This window comes from Danio rerio, chromosome 11, assembly GCF_049306965.1.
Source record: "Danio rerio strain Tuebingen ecotype United States chromosome 11, GRCz12tu, whole genome shotgun sequence".
Taxonomy (NCBI): Eukaryota; Metazoa; Chordata; class Actinopteri; order Cypriniformes; family Danionidae; genus Danio; species Danio rerio.
The window spans coordinates 19,052,475-19,074,880 of NC_133186.1; the positions used below are offsets into that span (position 1 = coordinate 19,052,475).

The following is a 22,406-nucleotide window of genomic DNA, read 5'->3' on the forward strand; positions in this document are numbered from 1 at the left end:
TAAAAGGCCTTCTTCTTTTGGAGGCAAACTCACTTTTGATTACAGGTGTTAAAACCCCATTGTTTCCCATCCAAAAATGAAGAACCTCTCCAATTCCCCAGTCCTTCAATCTTGGGCAGATCTCTTCCTCTTAAATAGGACAAGAGCGCGGTGGAGATAGTCTGAAAGAGTCTTTCAACGCAACTGTTCTTGCTTTGATTTATTGCATCGCCTCAGTTCAGTGGTAAAAAGTTCCCACCTTATCGTCCAATCAGAAGTCAGTGGTAGCATATTTTAGCTATGCTTCGTGACCCCACTTTCTATCTTCCCCTCCCTATCTTTTCGCCTTTTTTCGCGCTCACTTTATCTTACTCCTTCTCTCATTGTTCTTCTGTATGTGTGTGTGTGTTAATGTTTTGGCAGCAAGCAGAGCTGCATAATCGAGTGGCGGTTGGTGACTGATGAAGGCAGCATCACACTTGCCTCTTTGACAGTCAGATTACTTAACGGCACAGGGGGTTGTTTAAAATGGGCAGCCCCCCTGCCTCTGTGCCAAACACAGGCTCAACTTTAGGGACAGGTGTGGGATCATTAGCGCAACGGCCTGTAGTCAGTCAACAAATAAAGCAAATGCGTCAACAGAACGGAGAAACTTTTTTTACTCCATTCTCAATTTCACCCAGTCACTTGCCGTTTTATCTCTTCTTTTTTTTTTTTTTTTTTTTTTTATACATGACAGTATGTTTACATCCTTTTCTTTCACAGAGAAAAATATTCATTTTTAAGGGATGGCTTGTGTACAATTTGAAAGTCTGATCAGTTTTAACAGTATGGCCTTAAATTATCTGTGGAGCACAAAAGAAAATGTTTAGTAAAGTGTTCAAGCTGCTCTTTTCCATACAATGAAATTGAAGGACGTTCAAGGCTGACAAGCAATATATTTCATGAATAATGAAGTCGAGTCAAGATTATTTATCACTGTAGGGAGATTACATTTGCAGCTCATTAGGCACTGTACACTGTATAAATAAATATGAATAAAAAATGTATACCACTAATCTAATAAAATATCCAGTGCTTTAATATCCAATTATGAGAGTCAAATGTTATTTTACTAATAAAGTCACCTGCCATTCACACCGGCTGTGTCTGCAGCATGCAGTGGATCAGCAATGTTGCACAGACCAATCATTCTCTATCTATTCTATCTAGTTACATGTCTATCTATATTTAAATACACTTTTTATTTTCACTCATAATCTTCACCAATGCCCTCAGCAACTTTCTTACATGCTGTTTCCTTAAGTCATTGTTTTAAAAATTATATAGATCATAAAGAACTGTGTGCTTCTCATGCTCTATGAGAAGTGTTATTCATGTCTTTTAAGGTGCACTTAGACAATCGTCTGTGATATCATCTTGTTTTTATTGTCAGCATGATGTAGGCCTAGTTATAAAAAATATTTATACAATATGAGGATATCTATACATTATCAAACTAGTGTGCAACTTAAGCAAAACTGATACAATTTTTTTTTCAATTTGGCTTTGTAGTTCGGGCCCAAACTAATATTTGTTTAATCATTTAAGTTAATTTGATGACTATAGAAAAATCAGTGAATATTATTGATGCATTTTTGGGTAAAATTGTTACGTTTTACTGTCATGCAATGTGTTTTTGGCTATTATCAATGCACTGCTGCTTAGGTGTCGCACTGATGCACTGCTTCTACATACGGTTTAAAAGCTCTTATCGGTTAACATGGATGCCAAAAAAATTATACATTACAATTAATCTGCACATGCCATTCATTCATTCATTCATTCATTCATTCATTCATTCATTCATTCATTCATTCACTCACTCATTCACTCATTCACTCATTCACTCATTCACTCATTCACTCATTTTCCTTTACCAGCTTATTTACTTGTTTATCAGAGAACTAAGAAAACTAGTTGGGTAGAAAATCTACTGTGGTAATTGTTGGTTAAAAACTAGCCTTTTGCTTTCACTCTGGAATGACAGTGCTTTTCTAATGTTGTCAGTTTGACGGTCAGGGCAAACTCTGCTTATTAGGGTTGGCCGATGTCGACCAATTTGGCATCATACGATGTCTAATGTAAAACATCGTGATGAACGATCGTCGTCACAGGTGGAGGTAAATTAATTATTTATGAATAATGAATTAATTCATAACGACTTATTTTTTGTAGCCTACCGTTTTAACTACCTGACCCGCATGGTCTTTGTTTTACCCATAAACAAATCATAAATACATAATGATATGTCACACACAAATTAGCACCTGTCAATCATTTTTTTCTGCAGGACTCTGGCATGAATAGGCAGAGTGATCTGTGTCGTTGTTATGGTGTCGAGAAACTTTGTCGGAAAAAAAGGTGCCCAACCAACAGTATCTAAGGTTTTTACTAAAATGATTAAATACTGAAAGTGAAAAATTGAAGCAGTGTACTGACTCTGACACGTTACCTGATGGATTCAACAGACCAAAGAGTTGTTATAGAGACAAGATGAATTAAATATCACATTTAACAACTATAGTGAGACACGATCCAGCGGTACATCCTTAATAAACTGTCCGACGTGCACTGCTCTCTCAGTCTGAGTAAAATCTGAGTAAAAGATGAAACCCTCCCCTACTAAATTTTCATTTTAATTCATTAATAAAAAAAAATAATAATAATAAAATCAGCAGCAACGTCTGGTTCACGTAGACTTAACTATAATATTAACTATAGCATATAAGATTATTTTAACGATTTATAACTACAGCCATTTAGCAGATGCTTTTGTCCGAAGCAACTTACATTTGATAAATTTTAATTATGTTAATGTAAGATTTTACAAAAAAAAGAAAGAATGCTGAAAACAGATACAGCAAATCTCACATAAAAACATAATTTTCATATATACAGAGCTGTATCTTTCAAAAGGAAGCAAGGAAAAAAGAAAGAAAGAAAGAAAGAAAGAAAGAAAGAAAGAAAGAAAGAGAAAGAAAGAAAGAGAGAAAGAAAGAAAGAAAGAAAGAAAGAAAGAAAGAAAAAAAGAAAGAAAGAAAGAAAGAAAGAAAGAAAGAAAGAAAGAAAGAAAGAAAGAAAGAAAGAAAGAAAGAAAGATGCGAGTGAGCTGCAGTAAAATCAGAGAGCTGGAATTGAGCTGTCAGCTGAATTGCCGCATGGGTAAGTGGGCCCAACTGAGGGGTGGCATTTCTGCACTGGGGAGAACAGCTCACTGCACTATCGCAGTCACAGAAATCCTTCACGTCTCGCTTGGATGCCTCGAACATGTCGCCCCGGCCCAGGCCCTGCCCCATCCCATGAGGACCAGGCTAAAACACTCAATGTGCTGGGCTGGAAATGCCATCTCGAGGTACGTTCCAAATTGAGTTGGAAAAAAGACATTGTTGTCTCACCCTCAACATTTGGCCTGAAGCAGCACTTGGGCGGCAGAACTCAATTCAGCAACACAATTTAGTCACACACAGTAAGAACCAAACCGCCTGACAATCATGTCATAATGATATGCAGAATGAATAAAAACACATGGCAACCAAATGCCCAGTGCTAAACTTGCAGTCTTTTAGACTGACAATGTCATGCTCAAGGCTGTTATGTTCACAAGACCTGAAGGTGTCATCATTGTAGCTTTTGTTGGAGCTCATAAGCGGCAATTTAACAGTTGATTTGCATCCTTAATATCAGTTTTCCACTGTTGAGTCTGAAGTAAACATGCAAGTGGGTATCTGGGTGCGTCTCCACAGAAAGTTCCTGGACCTGATCAATCCTCGCCTGGGCTTCCTCTGGGACCATGGCCATTTTTCTTGGGCTACAAAATAACTTAGACTGAGGCCCAATCCCAATTCTACCTTCTAGCTCTTCCCCTTACCCCAATTATTTTTAGCTTGAAGGAGTAGGGCTAAGCGGAAGAGGTAAATACCCCTTCAAATTAAGTTTTATCAGGACCACCCTCAAAACCAAGGGTTTAAAAAATTTCCCAGAATACACCAATCCACAAATTTGTATTTTTGTCATTATTACGAATTTTTACAACAAACAATAACATGTTTAATATATTCACAACCACGTTCATGTTTTACCGTCATGCTTAAAAAAAAAAAGCTAAAATAAAACCCACTAAATTTCACAACCTATACTCCATAATCATAACTCCTGTACAGCAGTCCCACAACATTCTGACACTCGATGACACTCAAATACCCTGTCAGTAATGTCTAGTGGCTGAGAATGGGCTTTTTACAGTGTCTGCTATAATGTAAATGTTGCTTTTTGGTGTGTTTACGTTGATGAATATGGCCACTGTGTTAAATGCACAGTTTAGTTACAATCTTATTGTCACATTTGATCGCTATGATAACATAATATATGCCTTCAGTGATTTCCTGAAGATAAATACCAAAAAATAGCACAACTGGAACTACAGCAGTCGCGATCGTCTGATCTCATATGAAGCAAGAGATCTCGATGACATCTGATGATGTGTGCAAGCGCTGTAGTGCTGTCCCAATTCTTAGGGGTAAATGTTAAAGCCATTCCCTTTCACCCTTGGTTGTAAGGGTCAGGGGGAAGGGGTAGGGGTACAAAAATAGAATTGGGATTGGGCCTAAAGCTTTGGAGAGGGGTGAATGCAAAGACAGAGTTTGTCCAAGTCTGGTAAGGAGGGTCTACAGCAAAATGCCTATTTCACCCAATGCCCAATTGTGCACAAACATAGAGTACACACAAGGAAAAGAACAGATAGTTCAGGTCAGCTGAAGATACCAGGGCTCTCCTGAACATCTGGGCTGAGGAGAATATTTGACATTGTATGCTGAAACGAAGATGTTAAAAAAAAATGTTTTTACCAAGTTTGGAAAGCTACAGATTCAACACACTATGGCATAGGATAAAAATGATAAGATTCACAAAGCTCAGAGCGGTGCAGACAGGAAAAAATGTGGTTTGATATTTCAGATGTATTATGGATGGTGTGCTGTGTCATCGCACCACGTTAGTGGAGAGACCACAGATTCAGCACAAAATCTTCTTTGATGTTTTAATGAAGAAAGAAGATCACCTACAAATAAGATGACCCTTGGATTAGTAAATTAACAGATTTTTTTTTTTTAATTTTTAACTGAAGTATTTATTTAATGCTGTACAGAAACATGTACATGTAATTTGTTCACTACAGTTGTCTCCATCTTGATTGTTTTATGATGATGCACCAGTGTGCTATTATCTGTGTGATTCTGATTTGATTATTCAAATTCGGATTTGCTATCTACTTCAGCACTGAACAGTTTGAGGATCTGAACTGTGTTTTTTGTACTATAAGCATTGCTGTCCTCTAATTCTAATTCCTTTTTTGTGTGTAGCATCCATGGCCTAACCTTTTGAGCTGACAAAAGTACAAGTTTCTAGCACTACAGCATCTTGTCATATTTAATTTACATTGTTTGCTTGTTTTGTTCAACAGAACTACCATAACCCTAGAATTAAGTGCGAGTTTGTGCTATCATAAATAATTCTACTTGTTGAGCACAAAAGTTTGTAACATACAAAAACTTTAAAAAACCTAAATCTTACCTATGAAATGTTATGCCCTTAAGCTTTGTTTTCTTTGTTTGCTCGTTATTACACCCGTATGCAGCACAAAAGTCTAGCATCTTCAGATTGGCTTCACTGTTGAAGATTGTGGTTGAATGGCAGTATTGACGTATGCTCATGGTCCATATGCGATAGCTAGGGTATACATCTATAGTACAAGGCTCCCCAACAACGGCTGTCCACTGCTCCAGGTGTGTTCTTGGTCTGTGCATGCACTTGGAACATAAATTCTGAGTCACCATAGTTGGCCACATGTCACATCTTTCACTATATTCACTACTTTTGGAACATAATGTGTATTTTGTTAAAATGCCTAGGTTATTTTGAAAACACAGTTCTCCTAGCATGGTACAGGCACAACTAAAGTCAAAGTCCAGCCCTACACAAAACAAACTGAGGTTAAGCAAACATTACTTCATGGATTTATGCTTATGTTAGTATATTTCTTCTTATATTCTTATCTTGCACTGGCAGGCGGGTCTCTGCACTGAGCCTATGAGCTCGCCTGAACACCTGTGGGTGACCTATTCAGACCTGTGGTTTCTTCACGATGGACATCCAGCATTCTCAAGCCTCTGGTAACTAGACTGCACCTCTGTCAAGACATTTGGCCAGAAGAGGCCAGATGGGCCTAGTTTTTCTCAAAAAAAAAAAATAAATTCTTTACTTTTGTCAATTGGTAAAGGTTTTTCCTCTCCATGGTCACCATTTGCTAGCTTGGTTTGGGACTGGTGGAGCTGCGCATTGTTAGATTTGCTCTTCAGTGTTTGCTCTTTCAGCGGTGACATTTGTATTAAACTGAACTGAATTAAACTGAACTGAACTTCAACTGTAAAAACTGGACTGAAGCAATTTCAATTAACTTGATATTCATCAATGTTAAGCTGCTTTGATACAATCTACATTGTAAAAACGCTATAGAAACAAAGATGAATTTAATTTAATTTAGCTAGGACTGCGAGAATAAATTATAACCATTGGGGCCATTACCAGAAACGCTACACATAAAATGCTTGTCTCCTAAAAGCTTAGAAATACAGTAATAAAAAGAAAAAAGGCAACAGAGGAAATAACACTGAGCATAAATGAATAAAACGATGAGGGGGCAACAAACCATGTAAAACAGAAGAGAAGCAGAACAAGTAAGAGAGGATCATCAGTCCTGTTGACCCTTGAAGGCATGTCCACCAAAATCAAAGCTAAAGCATCAGTTTTACATCAAAGCAATTTGTGTTCTTCACTGTTATTGGCTAGTTCTAGACCTCATGCCCCAGCCTGTTGTGTGGGAGGCTAGATCTCTGCATATGAGTACCAATTGAGTTAACAAATAAGCATCACCTCATTAGCATGTTATCAATGTAGTGTTATTCATGTAATCACGTTGTTGACACTGAAATCCATAAGAGGGAAAAAACTCACTACATTAACTTAATTAATAGCAAGCTATTAGGAATGAGAAGGACGCTTACTGAGTCTCTTGGCGGCTTCCAGGGCTTCGGAGGCAGTGTCAGCCACAAAGAACCGCTGAACGGCCACACCGCTGTCCTGCATCAGCTTCTTGCTTTGGTACTCCTGCAGGTTCAGCCATCTTCTGGGACTCACTCGGGTTAACTAAAACACACAAACAAATATACACAGTTTAGTTATTAAATCATATGACAAGATCTCTAAAGCCTGCCAGCTAAGCAGTGATTGATGAAACTTGATGGTGAAGTGGCAGCAATCTATGATTATTTGCTTATCGAAGCTCATAGAACAGGGTATCAACGGGGGCCTAAATTCTTAAAATCCTAATTTTAGGTCTTAAAAAGTCTGAGATTAACTGAAATATTGTGTTGTGGGTCTTAAATCATTTTAAACAGGTCCTAATTTTCCTATGTCCATGCAAAGCTACCCAATCAGGCCAACACCCGTCCAATCCATCTCAATAAAAGTTTTTACAAAAGTTTATTTATTAACTCTTATTTATTACCTATATTTTTCAACACTATTAATATTTCTATTTTTAAACATATGTTTTCCTTATAATAACATTTGTTTTTAATGGCTTTTTTAACATTTTACCTGGAAAACTTAGAAAAACTTAGAAAAAAAAATCTAAAATATTTTTTCAGCCTCAATTTTGCAATCTGCACATCACAATTGTGACATCGCCACATCTGAACCACAGCCATATCACCCTGCAGCCCAAGAATGCTTAATCACTGAAGCTAAGCAGCTAAGCCTGGTCAATACCTGGATGAGGGACCACATGGGAAAACTAGGTTGCTGTTGGGTGTTCAGCCTGCGGTCTGTGTGGGTCCTAATGCCCCAGTAAAGTGAAAGGGACACTATACTGTCGGTGTGTGCCATCTTTCAGGTGAGACGTTAAATTGAAATCCTGACTCTCTGTAGTCATTAAATCCCATGCCACTTCTCGTAAAAAGTAGGGATGTAACCAGTGTCCTGGAAAAATTCCCTACATTGGCCCTTACCCATCATGGCCTCCCAATCTTCCATCCCCCGAATAGGCTTTATCACTGTCTCTCCTCTACCCCATAGCTGATGTGTAGTGAGCGTATGTAGCAGGGTATGTTGTTACACTATATTATTAATTTTGAAAGACATGATACACTTTCACAGGGTTAGGAGTCACATGTGCACATCGGCTGTTGTTGTGTAGTGAGAGAGGTATATGTTTTGGCAAACTCTGAGCTCGTCCTCTTTCCTGCTGTCTGTTCAGAGGAGAGGCAAAAGAGAGACTCAACTGATATTAAAAGAGTGATTGTGTGTGTTTTACAGGGCAAAATAAAATCACCTCAGCATGACCAGATTTGTGTGGAGACTACTTTAATTAAAAATAACACAGCGAAGAGAAACGACTGATACATGTCCTAATGCTGTTGTCTTGTGGCTGCCATCGCATTATCAAAGTGGATGCTGCGCACTGGTGGTGGTGTGGAGAGAACCCCCTCTCATAAATGTGAAGCGCTTTGGGTGATTAGACATACACAATTAATGCGCTACATAAATACACATTACATCACAGGAAAATTTGAACCAGAAATATTTTTATATATATTTTTTTTTCTTCTTTTTTTTTCTTTTTTTCTGCAGTTTAAAGGCCTGTTTGTTTGTGAATCCCAAACCTTTTTGAAGCATTCAGGCCCAGTGAATAATAATTGTAACTTTAAGAAAGATTAATTATATTTATGTATATATAAACAAGGAAGTCTATACAGAGTTATTTTACATTCGATTGTTCAGTTTGTTTACATGAATACTGCTAGATTCCCATAAAAATAAAAAAAACGCTGTTTATTTCATTTGTATCTTTGCTCAATCTTTCAGTGCTTGTGATTGGTTTATTAGACTTTATGCAGTGCAAAATCATCCCAGTTATTCTAAAATGATCAATTATTTCCAGAACTATTAAGTACATCTGCTGAAAATATTCCTAATATTGCAATATGCATCACAGAAAAATAAAATATCACAATGTCAGTTTTTTCACCCAATATCTTGCAGCCCTATATCAAGTTTTACATGGTGTTGTTTTTACTTAAAACTAAATATACTTGGCTTGAACAAGTTTTTTACAAAATATTATTTAAAAAATAATGCTGATGTAGCACAGTGGCGAAGTGGGTAGCACGTTTGCCTCACAGCAAAAAGGTCTCTGGTTCAATGCTGGGTCAGTTGGCGAATCTGTGTGGAGTTTGTATGTTCTGCCCCTATTCGCGTGGGTTTCCTCTGGGTGCTCCGGTTTCCCCCACAAGTCCAAAGACAAGTGCTAAAGGTGAATTGGGTAAGCTAAATTGTCCGTAGTGTATGTATGTAAATAAGTCTGTATGGGTGTTTCCCAGTGATAGGTTGCAGCTGGAAGGGCACTCGCTGTGAAAAACATGTGTTGGATATGTATTTTATTTGAACACAAAATAAGACAAAAGAAAGCAATATGGGAACAAGAGACTTGTTTTTATTTTCTTAGCTGAAAACTATGTTGAGTGCAGTGTGCCTGTGTAAATACACTCTCTCAGCTTGCATTTAAACAAAACTTAATTTCAGATGGCAGATTTAAAATTCACACTTTAACAGGACTTCCCTACAGAATGTATCAGCACAGTAGCCAAGAGGAGTGGCTTTTGTGGCTTTTGGCACACAATCTGAGCACTGAGTCTTTGAATTTAATCTGGTTGAATGCGGTTTTCCGCTACCACTGGAAGTGGTCAGAGGTGAACAAGCTCAAAACTATTCAAACCTGGTTGGTTTACACATTTATTTAGTGTCCAAAACTTGTGATCAGATTGACGTAATGCATTTTAACTCCAGGTGAAAACAGAACTGTTTTTTACTCAGTCAAACTATAGCAAATGTCCAAATTGCTCTAATTTTACATGTAAAACAGATCAGACCACATTTCATCTGTCTCACTGATATCTCTGTTGTCAGACCAGGGTTAGACCATCATACATTTCTCTCCTACCTACCATGAATGCACAACGAATAGGTTTCATTTATTGCATTCATTTACTCTGGCAGGTCTTTGAAGTAATTTCACAACAGACATCACCTGCAATAAAGCAGCTTCAAGCCCATTCATGTCATGGTTTCCATTCAGACTAAGATTTCTAATCGCTGCAGCTCGACAGTAGGTTAATATTCGCACACATTCACGATCACGTCCTTTGATGAGCATTCAATGTGACCGTTAACAACCCATAAGACACTCATTAAACAGACAATTTCCTATTATTCTCCAGTGAAGAATACGAGTAAAACAGGTTATCGAAGCAGCACAGAGCTAAATCCAGTCAAGCACCTTATTAAGTGATGCTTTCCAACAACTCTCTATGACTTCTGCTAATTGAGCGTCTGTTTGTCTCCATGGAGAATAATGGGGGCTGCCACCAAAGTTGGCAGGCTGTGGAGGAACTGTATCCTCTGAAGTGCAGTACACAAAAAATGCATATTGCGGGGTGCTTTTGATGTGGAACTGAAATGCCCCAACAACTATCACATACTGTACCGCTACAATAAAGAGAGAGTCCACAGAGGGCACTTGTGAAGACCCTTCTGAAATAAAACGCTGGTACGTGCTAAGAAAAGTCAACTTGTTTCTCTTGTTTCGGCTTCTCTGAGATGGCTACCTGTGGACTTTCAGATAATCGTCAAACATTTGTTCGAGGTTATTAAAGCAGTGCAGGGCATTGCTCCTTCTTATGTGTCAGAGCTTATTGCTCCACACCAAGCACCAAGTAATAAATGATTACTTAGCGGATCCACAAACTGTTTTGAAAATTAAAGGGGACCAGGCCTTTTCTATCACTGGTCCAAGGCTGTTAAAGTTATTTTTTGCCGTTGTGCTTTAAGTGGTTGGATACGTTTTTGACATAATATTGTGCTTTGTTTTTATTTATATTATCTATTTTTTTTTATTTATCTTAATTTGCTTTTCAGCTCTTTGGTCTATAGTTGTAGTTGGAAAGTGCTTTATAAATAAAGTGCAAGTGAAACTTCATAAGTCATGATAGTTCGGTTAACTTCGAGATCAGTAAAGGGGAAAGAACCACAAATAAAGTTACAAATTTGCATTCCAATTTGCACAAATTAAATAATAAAACTCATAAAAAAAGTGTTTTCATGACCAAAAAAAAAAAAGCGTGGGGGATTGAGAGATTTGCAAGTCAAGTCAACCCATTCTACTGTTTCAAGCTAATAAGCTGTGGATTGGCCTTAAGGCTGATTTATATTTCTGTGTCAAGAGCACGCGAATGCTTCAGCACAGCCCTTGCGGGGTCGCATAGTCCTCACCGTGGCCACCAATAATGCACAACTCTCAGAAAATTTTACTACACGTCGCAACGCTGGCATTTTTTTATTTCTGACAGTGTAGACAACAACAGTGGCACGCATATTTAAAGTCATGGAAAAAAATAACAGACACTGAAATGCATGTAGTCATTTCGATCAATATGGTAATTCTAGGTGGAAATGATCAGAACTTTTTGTGTTTTGTAATTTAAACAAAATATCAATGTCAAAGGGAAAAATACACATATTTATGAAAAGTCAGTGAATTATAGATATGTGTGTTTAATTTTTTTATAAGTGTTTAATTTATTTATTTAATTTATTAAGTTATTAAATTGCAAAAAAAAAAAAGTCAAAACAACCCTCTCTGTATAGTTCTAGTGTTAATATATACAGTGAACAAACGTAAATTCAATTTCCCAGAATAATCTGCATTACACTTTACTTTTATTAATTTATTTATTTGTGTGTTCTCATTAAAATTAGCATTTTAAGTTACATTTAAAGGCTCGTACAAACTGGGACGCTTTTTGTTTGTTTATCGTCAGCATTTTTCAAGACGTTCAAAACCCATGAGGCGTTTATTTATTTTTTTTTTTAAATGACAGTTTATGCCTGTCGTTTTTCGCGTTGATGTGCACGATCAAATTGACACCTTTTATTAAGTCACGAGGCATTAAACATCAACGGAAAATGCGAGCAAAAAACTTCTCGGTGTGCACAGGCCTTAATGTTGGTAAATGTTTACTGCAACACTGTTTTGTGTCGTGTGTTAACATGATGCTGTTCAGTTGTGTGAATCACACCAACCAAAAGCAGAATGTGTAGGTTCAAGCGGTATAGAGAGTACTTCAAAAAAGTGGTCTATTAGCACTGTAGACATTAATAAAATGTAGTTTACAGTAAAAGTAGAAATGTACTTTACAGTTTATATCCATTGTTTTTTTGTTTTTTTTTTAATAAAATTTTGGCAACCACAGATGCCATTTTTACCATCAATTTTAAAATTAGTTTTTTTCCCACAGTGTACAAATCAACCACAGCAGCTGCTTTTTAAACAATGTAGAAATTATGAAATTTGCAATTTCAACAGAGAGGAATGTCAGCAAAACATCTCCTGCAAAATGTGTGGTTCATGAATATAAAAGTGAAAATATAAAGCCAGCGTTGAGTTAAAAGTAATGTAATGATATTGACGTACTGCCCATATCTTCTTAGCAGAAACATAGCATTTCACTCTTCAAGATGTTAAAGATACCTTAGAGAACAGATACCACCACACCAGCAAATTAAATTTCACCAGACTTTTTCCATGGTGTATATTTTGGTGAAGTTCTTATGGTCAGTTTTGAACACCCTGTTTTTGTGGACTTAAAAAAATGCAGCTCAAGAACACAAGTCAACATGAAGTGTACCATTTGGAACAGAGTCACAAAAACAGACAAAGTTTGCATACATCCAATTCACTCACTGCTATATGATAAGACTCCGATGATGCACTATTCTCATTCTCTTCAGTGTTCTCCTCAACTCCTACTTTTCATCATTTCACTATCATACATTGCAGTGTACTTTGACTGTGCCAGGCTACAGTGATGTAAATAAACGATGAATCATTGTATCATTGAATTTGGTGCTCGCAGCACATTTCTCATAAAAGACAACAGATCATTTAAGGATGCAGTAAGTTTAGTCTAAACTTTAATATTGCACTTACAATTTCCTAATGCTACTGTATATGTATTGCACAATAAATGCTCACAAGCAAAGTAGTCGACGTCTACAATAGACTTCAGTGTTTTACGATTTTGTTGAGGTCGAAATGAAACAGGAAATAAGATTTTGATGATCAGTTGCTCTATATCCCAGTAAAACAACTACCCCAACAAGAACAAAAAAAAAAAAATAGAACTCATTTAGAGCACATTTGGAATCGATTGGATTATTCATTCATTTGTTACTGAAATGCAAACAAATTAATTATTTCAATAATTTACTACAGATTATTAACAGATAATTGGTAACCCTTTATTTGAAGGTGGTTTTCAAAAGACTAATGAGATTGAGACCTTTATAATTAAGGCATCATAAATATGAATGATATTTTATGCATGCTTAAAACAACTGTCCTTAAGTGTCATTAGCTCAGTCATTTTAAAGATGAATGTGACATTTTTGAAATGTCTTTGTTATGAAAAATTAACATAAAACATGATTGTCGTGAGGCCACGAATTTTAAAGCAGCATTAAAAATATATTCACTACAGTGGTACATTAATTTTGTAATTATAAGGTCATTATTACATATTAATGTTTATTTCATTATATAATTATTTGACTGATTATAGACACGTTTAATGAGAAATACAACATGATGATTATGTTTAGGACAGATTTTTGACCAGTTATGTTTTCTTGGCAATATCAAGCTGTCATGATCCTGTACATACAAAGACAGGTACATAACAGAGCAAATGACACTGAATGACAGTTGTCATAAGGATGCATAAAGTCTCCAAATTCACAGTTTGCACCATCTCATGATTCTAAAGGTGTCATGACAGTCTTATAAACATCCAAGTAGACTGTTACAAAATAATTTTTAATAAAACACCAATATTCAACAAAATAACAATAAAAGTTTAATAATATTTTGAGAGCTTTTAAAAAACTTTAAAAATAAATAAATAAATAAAAGTCTTTAAACATGACCTCCACAGAAAAAAAAAAAAGAAAAAAAAAGCTAAAGCTCAAAAAACAATTTCAGAGTAGAAGATGGAATCTTCCAGAATCTATCAGTAATTTGTGGAAGTTTATTTTAAGTCCACATTTTTATGCTGGAAGGCCAGTCTTGCGCAAACCATGATATTCTCACCACCTCTCTTTGTCTGACTTGAAGTGGTACTGGTACCTACAGCCTCGCTTTTAACCTTTCTGTCCATAAAAGTTTTCAAAAACATCTCTTCATCTGCTTTGACACTCCAGCTTGTGATTCTTATGAAATGTAGGGTCGTGTTTCAGGATTTTTACCTTAGGCAAGTTTCTGAGATCCTGACAATTTGTACTTAGTTCTGAAAAAATTGGTGGCACTAGAACCTAAAGGGTTTCTCGTGCTTTATTTTATTATCATAATAATATAATTTCTTCTTCAAGGGGTAGTTTGGCCAAAACTGAATATTCTGTCATTCTTTACTTGTGTTGAACACAAAAGAGTAAATTTACAGTTTTGAAGGAACTACCCCTCTAAACTTTTACTGAAATGAAATTTAATTTGGGCAATGCGGTGATGCAGTGGGTAGCACGCTCTGCTATATTCGTGTGTTTGTGTGTGTGTGTGTATATGTGTACAGGGCTGGGCATTTTTTCACTTTTTACGATTAATTCGAATTTACGTTTTAAGACGATAATTTTATATTAAATCGAGATATCGCAATTTTTTTTATAAAAACATTAGATACATTATAATTGCACCAATATGCTTTGGTTCAAACTTTTGGTTCTCTGTATTACTCTGCCTGACTGCCTATCTGGGTTTCAATCATGGCAGTGATGGACTGAACACAGAGACTGGACAGCCTAATTTAACCCTTTGTATGAAGTTGTAGGCATTCATCACAGAGCTGGTGCAAGGGGGGGTTGGGGGGGGGGGGGGGGGGGGGTTAGAGTAAATATATTATTTTATATTAGACACACATCAGGTGCTTTTATTTGCTCCTGCTATACGTCCACAACTTAACGCATTTTGTTAAACTAGGCTTTGCAGTTTCCATGTTCAGTACATTACTTCCACTGTATCTTTTTAAGAAAAAAGGCAGCTAGATATTTTTATTTGCCTTATCGCCCAGCCCTAATATCTATATATATATATATATATATAACGGAATGTAACACAATCACTACCAGATTACTGTTGTGTTTGTAATATACATATCACAAACACAACAGTAATCTGTTAGTGATTGTTTTGCTTTGGCTTTTTATTATCAAAATTATTATATAATATTATCGAAAATACTGTGAAGAATTCCTTGCTCTGTTAAAAATAACTTGGGAAATATCTGAAAAAGAAAAAAAAATACAGGAGGGCTAATAATTCTGACTTTAACTGTATATGAGCAGAACATAAACTTGCATATAACATCAACACTGTCCACAATTATAAACAAACATATAATACAGAATCACACAATACCACAGTGAGCTATTAAACCTGACGTTTTTCACCAAAAGCTTTTGTTTTCATGCTTATCATCTGCTGAGTCCTCTGTGGGTCATTCCTATAGGCCGCTGTGTAGCGTTCAGCGTGTATTTTTACCAATGTATGGGGGTGGATAAAGTCACATTTAAAACAAAAACAGCTCCCTGTGGTACAAGCTAGCTGTTGTTAACATAGCTACATACACTGATAAAGAGTTCAGTGGAAGGACACAGTGCTCCACGTCTGTCACATTGTATTTGGATAGTTCTCAATAAACAGAAAAGTTTGTGATTAACTGTGATTAACTGTGCTTAAAGGTAACGTGCTAAAAAAAATGACTATGAAGCAACATTTACCTTCAGTCAGCCACATATGTGAAGGTTTTATTTAGACTTCACAGATCGGGGTTATTTTCTGACTGTCTAGGGTATAATGAGTTTACAGTTTATTCATAGGGGAAATAAGTGTTGTTTTCTTAGTAGATTATGCTTCTCAGATCAGCATTAAATAAAAAGTGTGCTTCACTTCAATAGCAAATATTAATAAATAGACATGAGAGCATTGTAGAAGGGTGTAATGTTTTTTTTTTTTTTCCAGAGAAAATGCTAATGTAAAAAGAAAAACAAATAACAGTGTTGTAAAAAAACAAGATCTGTTTTTGTGATAACACCTTACTGTGATAAAGGGACAGTTCATCTAAAAAAAATTACTAAACCCACATTTTTTTATATCAAAATGATATTACTTTTTTCTGTTAAACACTAAAGAATATATTTAAAGAATGCTAGAAACAGATACCCATTGACTTACATAGTGTTTCCCCTGCTATAGATAAGCTTACAATGGTACCAGATCTTCTTGTTGTGATTAATTGATGTTTTATCATGGTATGTGGCATTATCACAATACTGACCTTTAGGTGAAAAAGGATTAAAAATTTAGGGTATTGCTTTACTGTATGTGCATGTTTACAGGGAAAATGTTTCAAACTAATTCAAATGCAAAGGGAATGTAAAGTTTAATAAGTAACACTTTAAAATTAAGTCTCATTTTACAATGTTAAAGTTAGTTTAACAAAAAATTATAGTTATTACCTTGATTTAACAAAACTACGATTTTACAACTATGATTTTAACATGTTATTAAGCACTAAGTAATTAATGAATTAATTTATAGTTTTCATCTTGAGTTTAGGTAAATTAACGTGAGCTGCACGATTCTGGCTAAAATGAGAATAAGTTCTCAAACATATGGTAAACAATAATAATAATAATAATAATAATAATAATAATAATAATAACAATAATAATATCATGCCTATGTAAGGTCTACTGTTGGTTAAAATGCTACATTTTGAATAGACTCTTGGTTGAGTTAAAGAAATAGCTATTCTTAATCATAAAAGTTGAATTATTATGTTTGAGACATATGCTTGCAATCTGTCATTAATAACAATATTAGAACATTTTATTTCACTGGTAAAATCAGACATCTGTCATTATCAGATTCCCACTTCCATCTTACATTCATTTTCTTTTCGGTGTAGTCTCTTTCGGGGTCACCACAGCGGAATGAACCACCAACTTATCCAGCATATGTTATACTCAGTGGATGCCCTTCCAGTTGCAACCCATCTCTGGGAAACATCCATACACACTCATTCACACTCATACACTACAGACAATCTAACCGTTCACCTGTACTGCATGTCTTTGGACTGTGGGGGAAATCGGAGCACCCGGAGGAAACCCACGCGAACACAGGGAGAACAAGCAAACTCCACACAGAACGCCAAATGACCCAGCCGAGGTTCGAACTAGCGACCTTCTTGCAGTGAGGCAACAGCACACCTACTGCCCCACTGCATCGCCCCTCTGGCATTATATTCAACATATGTGCTAGAGTAGCTATACTGACCCAGTAAACATCTATTCTCATGCTCAACACTTTGCGTTCGCTATGAAAGAAAAAACATATCAAAATATTGTTGTAATTCTAGTAATTCTGTTGTAGAAAAGCTGAATTAAGATTGTGTGTATGGTCGAATCGAGATTTTTCGAATAATCATGCAGCCCTAAAATGAACTAGTGGAACTGTATTGCAGTGTTAATGTACAATAGCTGTATAAATAATCTAACAATTTTCAATCAACATTTCTGCATTAATTGTTTCTGTTTGAACTATTAAGCATTTGATGCTGAACACAACTACAAACACAAAGTGTATATTCTTAAAAAGCAGTATTTAATTAAATAATAGATACGTATTTATAGTATTTTGAAGTTTCCACAATTTCAATACTGTGCATGTTCATTATCACGATATACTGAAATATTTAAATATCTCTGTCAAGCTATGGAGGTCAATAGCAGTCTGTTTACATACCAAAAAAAATATATAAATTTTGTATTAAATAGAGTATGTTTTTTGCTCAACCGGAAACAAAAAAACACAAAGGTTTGGAACCATTTGAATGTGAGTGGCTGACAACTGTGTTATTTTTCATAATAAATCAAGCACTGAATAGAGGACCTATATTAACCCAAATCATCTTTGGAGCCCTGTATCAGTCAAAGAGGAGGAAAACAAAGTGTGGCATCAGACTCCAGGTGTCAGGTGTATGAACACCTAAACCTGGAGTGCAATGAGTGAATTATACGTTATAAAATATCAATATAAAAGTCTGGATCTGAGGTAATGATATTTTATTTTTATCCCTTTGATGTTTGTCAGGTGGTATTCTGTTTCTGGGACTTCTTGATTTAAAAATAAAGTTAAATATTTTGAATAATACTTATCACTATACAACCCCAGATTAAACAAAAATTTATGTTTATGAAAAATAATTTTATGTTTCTATGTTTAAGAACCACAAACATTCATTTTATATTTGAAGATTTATTAAAATGCTATGTTTAAACATGAAAATGAGGCCTTATTTCATATTAATTTGCATACATTTCTAGCACAAACATTTCAACATTAGATGAAGTCAGGTTTGAAATTATTAATTCCTTTTTTAACACATCAGAGTCAAAGGTTTTTACAGAGGGCATCCAGTAGATGGAATCACTTTGTATTACTCTACAATTCTGAAAATACTGAGGGAAAAATCTGAGTTTTTTTTTAAACTTTCAGAATACAGATATAAATAAAACTTGGTAAAAAAAATGTTTGGTGTTTGAGAAAACTTTCAAGACCTCAAAATAAAAATTGACTCACTATTTATTCTATTACCACATCTTTTTGAATTTCCTTCTTCTGTACACTTGAAAATATTTTAAAGAAAGCTGAAGAAAACTTAAACAATTGAGTTCAATGCTAAGAAAAATACTTTATATGGAATTCAATAGTTTTAGGTTTCCATCATTTTTCAAAATATGTTCTTTTGACTTTAACAGAAGAATAAAAGTCATCAAGGTTTGAACCAAGCAAAGAGTGAGTACAATTACATTTTTGGGTAAACTATCCCTTTAACTGACTTCAAATGTAGGTCCTGTTATTAAATTCTTCACTTAAAAAAAAAATTGATGGATTAGATTTAGTAAAAGGTTTTAAGGTAGGTGTTTGCAAACTATTTATATGGGCAAATAAAAATTAAATTAAGTTGAACATTACAACTTTTATTTGTTTACATTAAGCCCGTACCTTACCTAGCACTTACAGTAACTTAAAAAGGGCAAATTCAATTAATACAATTTTAATGTACGTACGCAAACTGATAAAGTGTGAGAAAATAAACACTAAAAAGTATTTGTTTACATTAGGCTGAGAGAAAAAAAAAACACATTATGAAAAGCCAAAAGGCCAGTTTTTGCCTGCAGTGTCTCGTGCCTCTTGCCTAAACTGGACTGTGAAAGTGCAAAAAAAGCACGCTCTTTGCAAATGTTAGCGCTAATTGTTTTCTTTTCCCCTGTTGTCGCTAAATCTAGCTTTACAGGTTATTAGTTGGCTCAAGGGCAAGCGGTTGTGGAGGGGCACCAGAATCGGGAGGTGGGCACGAGGGGCATCAGGGGCATCAGAGCACTGGGCTCCAGCAGCAGCAGCAGGAGGAGGAGGAGGAGGAGGAGGAGGACGGCAGGTGTCTGATCTCCCCTGAGACTCTGCCTCAACTGTAATTATCTTCATCAGCACTCTGGAGACACCAGCAGTTAAATACCAACACAGACACACACACACACACACTCTCTCTCACACACTCACACACAAACACATGCACTCTCACACACGCACTAGGCATGGGCTGCTATGATTCTGACGATATGATAACCATGGATAAAAGTAGCACAGTTTCACAGTATTATGGTTACTGCTCTTTTTTTTAAACAACATTTTTCCCCACTGTAAACAATATATTTAATTTTAAGAAACATTTAAAATATTTTGGAACAGTAAACATGTCAGACTAAATCAGAAAAATATATCATTGACTTCAGCCATCTTTATTAGTTTAGATTTTTTTACAACTCTAAAAAGCAACTTTGGGTTTGTCTTTGTATATAATGTAAGACACTGCATTGTTCAGGTCTGTAGCTTTTGATGTGGAGATACTGTTGCAATAAAAATTCAATTAAATACCGTAGGAAAGCTATAATAGAACAATTTTGTGGACACACACATATATCCACGTGCACACACACATGCACTCACATACACAGCTAATAAAAATAAAAAAAATTAAAAACACAAATGCAATAGTCTCTGGATGAGCAGATGAATAGATGGAAAATGTTAAATGTGTTATCTTTATTTTGACTCTTATAAATATTATCCTTCAAAGCATGTTCTTTTTTTTCCATATGGGGTAAATATGGAATGTCATAGTAAATTGTTGCGAAAGGTAAAATACATTGTTCCAGGTATGTTTTGTTACACATTCCATATGGCAAATTCACCCGAGGGCACATTTACAGTTGTCAAGCTTAATGCACTGTAACTAAGAAAACATGAGCATTAGTAGTGCAATGAATCACAAATCTCACAGTTCAACCACATTATGTTGTTTTTTTTATTTTTTTTTTTATCAAAGATTAGACCATTTTTCAGATCAGCCAAAAAGGGTAGGAGACAAATGTGAATGACTTTCCATTTATTACAAAACCAGTACTGGAACAAGATTTGGTTTTAAAAAACAGAACTTAAAACCTGTAATTTTATTAAAAATGCAATTATAAGAATACATATGGAATTATAGGAAATAATCATAAAAAAACTTTTAAAAGATTGCGCACACACACTAAAGACTGAATATTTTCCTTGATTTTTGCATTTTCAGATTTGAATGCAGATGATCATTCATTTATTCATTCATTCATTCAATCATTTTCTTGTCGGCTTAGTCCCTTTATTAATCCAGAGTCGCCACAGCAGAATAAACCGCCAACTTATTCAGCACATTTTTATGCAGCGGATGCCCTTCCAGACGCAATCCATCTCTGGGAAACATCCACAAACACTCATTTGCACACACACTCATACACTACAGACAATTTAGCCTACCCAATTCACCTGTACCGAATGTCTTTGGACTGAGGGGGAAACCGGAGCACCCGGAGGAAACACGCGAACACAGGGAGAACATGTAAACTCCACAAAGAAATGCCAACTAAGCCGAGGATCAAACCAGCAACCCAGCGACCTTCTTGCTGTGAGGCAGCAGCACTACCTACTGCGCCACTGCTTCGCCCCGCAGAGATTTAAAGGATTAACAAAAATATGCAAATCACCATCATTTATAATTTATGTTGTGTGGGTGTCGAGATCCTGATCTTTTAATGATTAATTGTGCAGTTTACACTGTTTCACTGGACTCGAGCCCAAGCATTCCAAGCAACACCATACAAGGTGAGCTAATGAGCAAACTGACGACACTAGAAAAGTTGTCCATGAAGATATAAAGGTGAGAAAAAAATTATTAAATTACTAATTATATTAATGATTATCTTGTTTTATGGCATTTATTTGATGCTGTACAAATAAATAATCCTTTATTTATCAATAATATATGCCTGTAAGAATTATCAGCATGAAAAAAAAAATAGTTCATCAAAGTTTATGCATCATACGGCCCCATGTTGTTAATTTTACCTCTAAGCTGCAGTCAAACATATGTTTAAGCATTTTTTTGTGGTAAACTAAAGCACATACAGTGTTTTAAATGAGCCTGTGTTGCAGCAAACAATGTCGCTAAAAAACTGAAAGGTACAAAACCTAAATTGACAGCCAAATTCAAATAAATTTACCATCACAAATTCACACAATTTCAAAGCAAAGAAAAGCCCACTGACTCAAACAAAGCCCTATTTATTAACTTTCTCCCTGAATAGTCAGGTAAATGTTTTCAAATAAAAAAAAATTAAACGCGTTTCAAAGTCTGCATGAAAAAGGTTTTACTTCTGCTGAGCTCAAAGTGACAACCATGATATTCTGCAATCATAGTTAAATGCCAAAAAAGCACATCAGAGAAATTGTTCATTTCCTTTACACGTGTCTTTCTGCATGGAATCTGTTCAAAAGCTCAAATCAGCTCACCAAGCATCAGTTCAACAATAGCACTGTAAACACTAGCGTTAACAGTTAAAAAAAATGTTAATAAATTAGTGTCTTAGGTAATTAATTAAACTGTGCTTAAAGATGCCGTGTGAAGATCAAATTAGTTAAACTTTTAATACCAAGTCTTGACGTACACAGCCTCTATTTCATGTATAATTATAATAATATATTATGATGGGACCTGTATTTTGGATTTTTTTAACTTGTGCTTGCTTTTCTTGGTCTTACTTTTAAAAAAGCTAATTAAAAAATT

At 35.4% G+C, this 22,406-nt stretch overlaps 1 protein-coding gene across 3 annotated transcripts in view; it reads right to left on the bottom strand.

Moving 5' to 3' along the window:
- The window catches only part of suclg2 (succinate-CoA ligase GDP-forming subunit beta), a 239,884-nt gene that overhangs the window by 182,824 nt on the left and 34,654 nt on the right, over positions 1 to 22,406 (bottom strand). For all 3 annotated transcript variants that reach the window (NM_001386309.1, XM_073915499.1, XM_073915500.1), the window contains 1 exon segment: positions 7,080 to 7,221. In NM_001386309.1, coding sequence (NP_001373238.1) covers positions 7,080 to 7,221 — 142 coding nt within the window.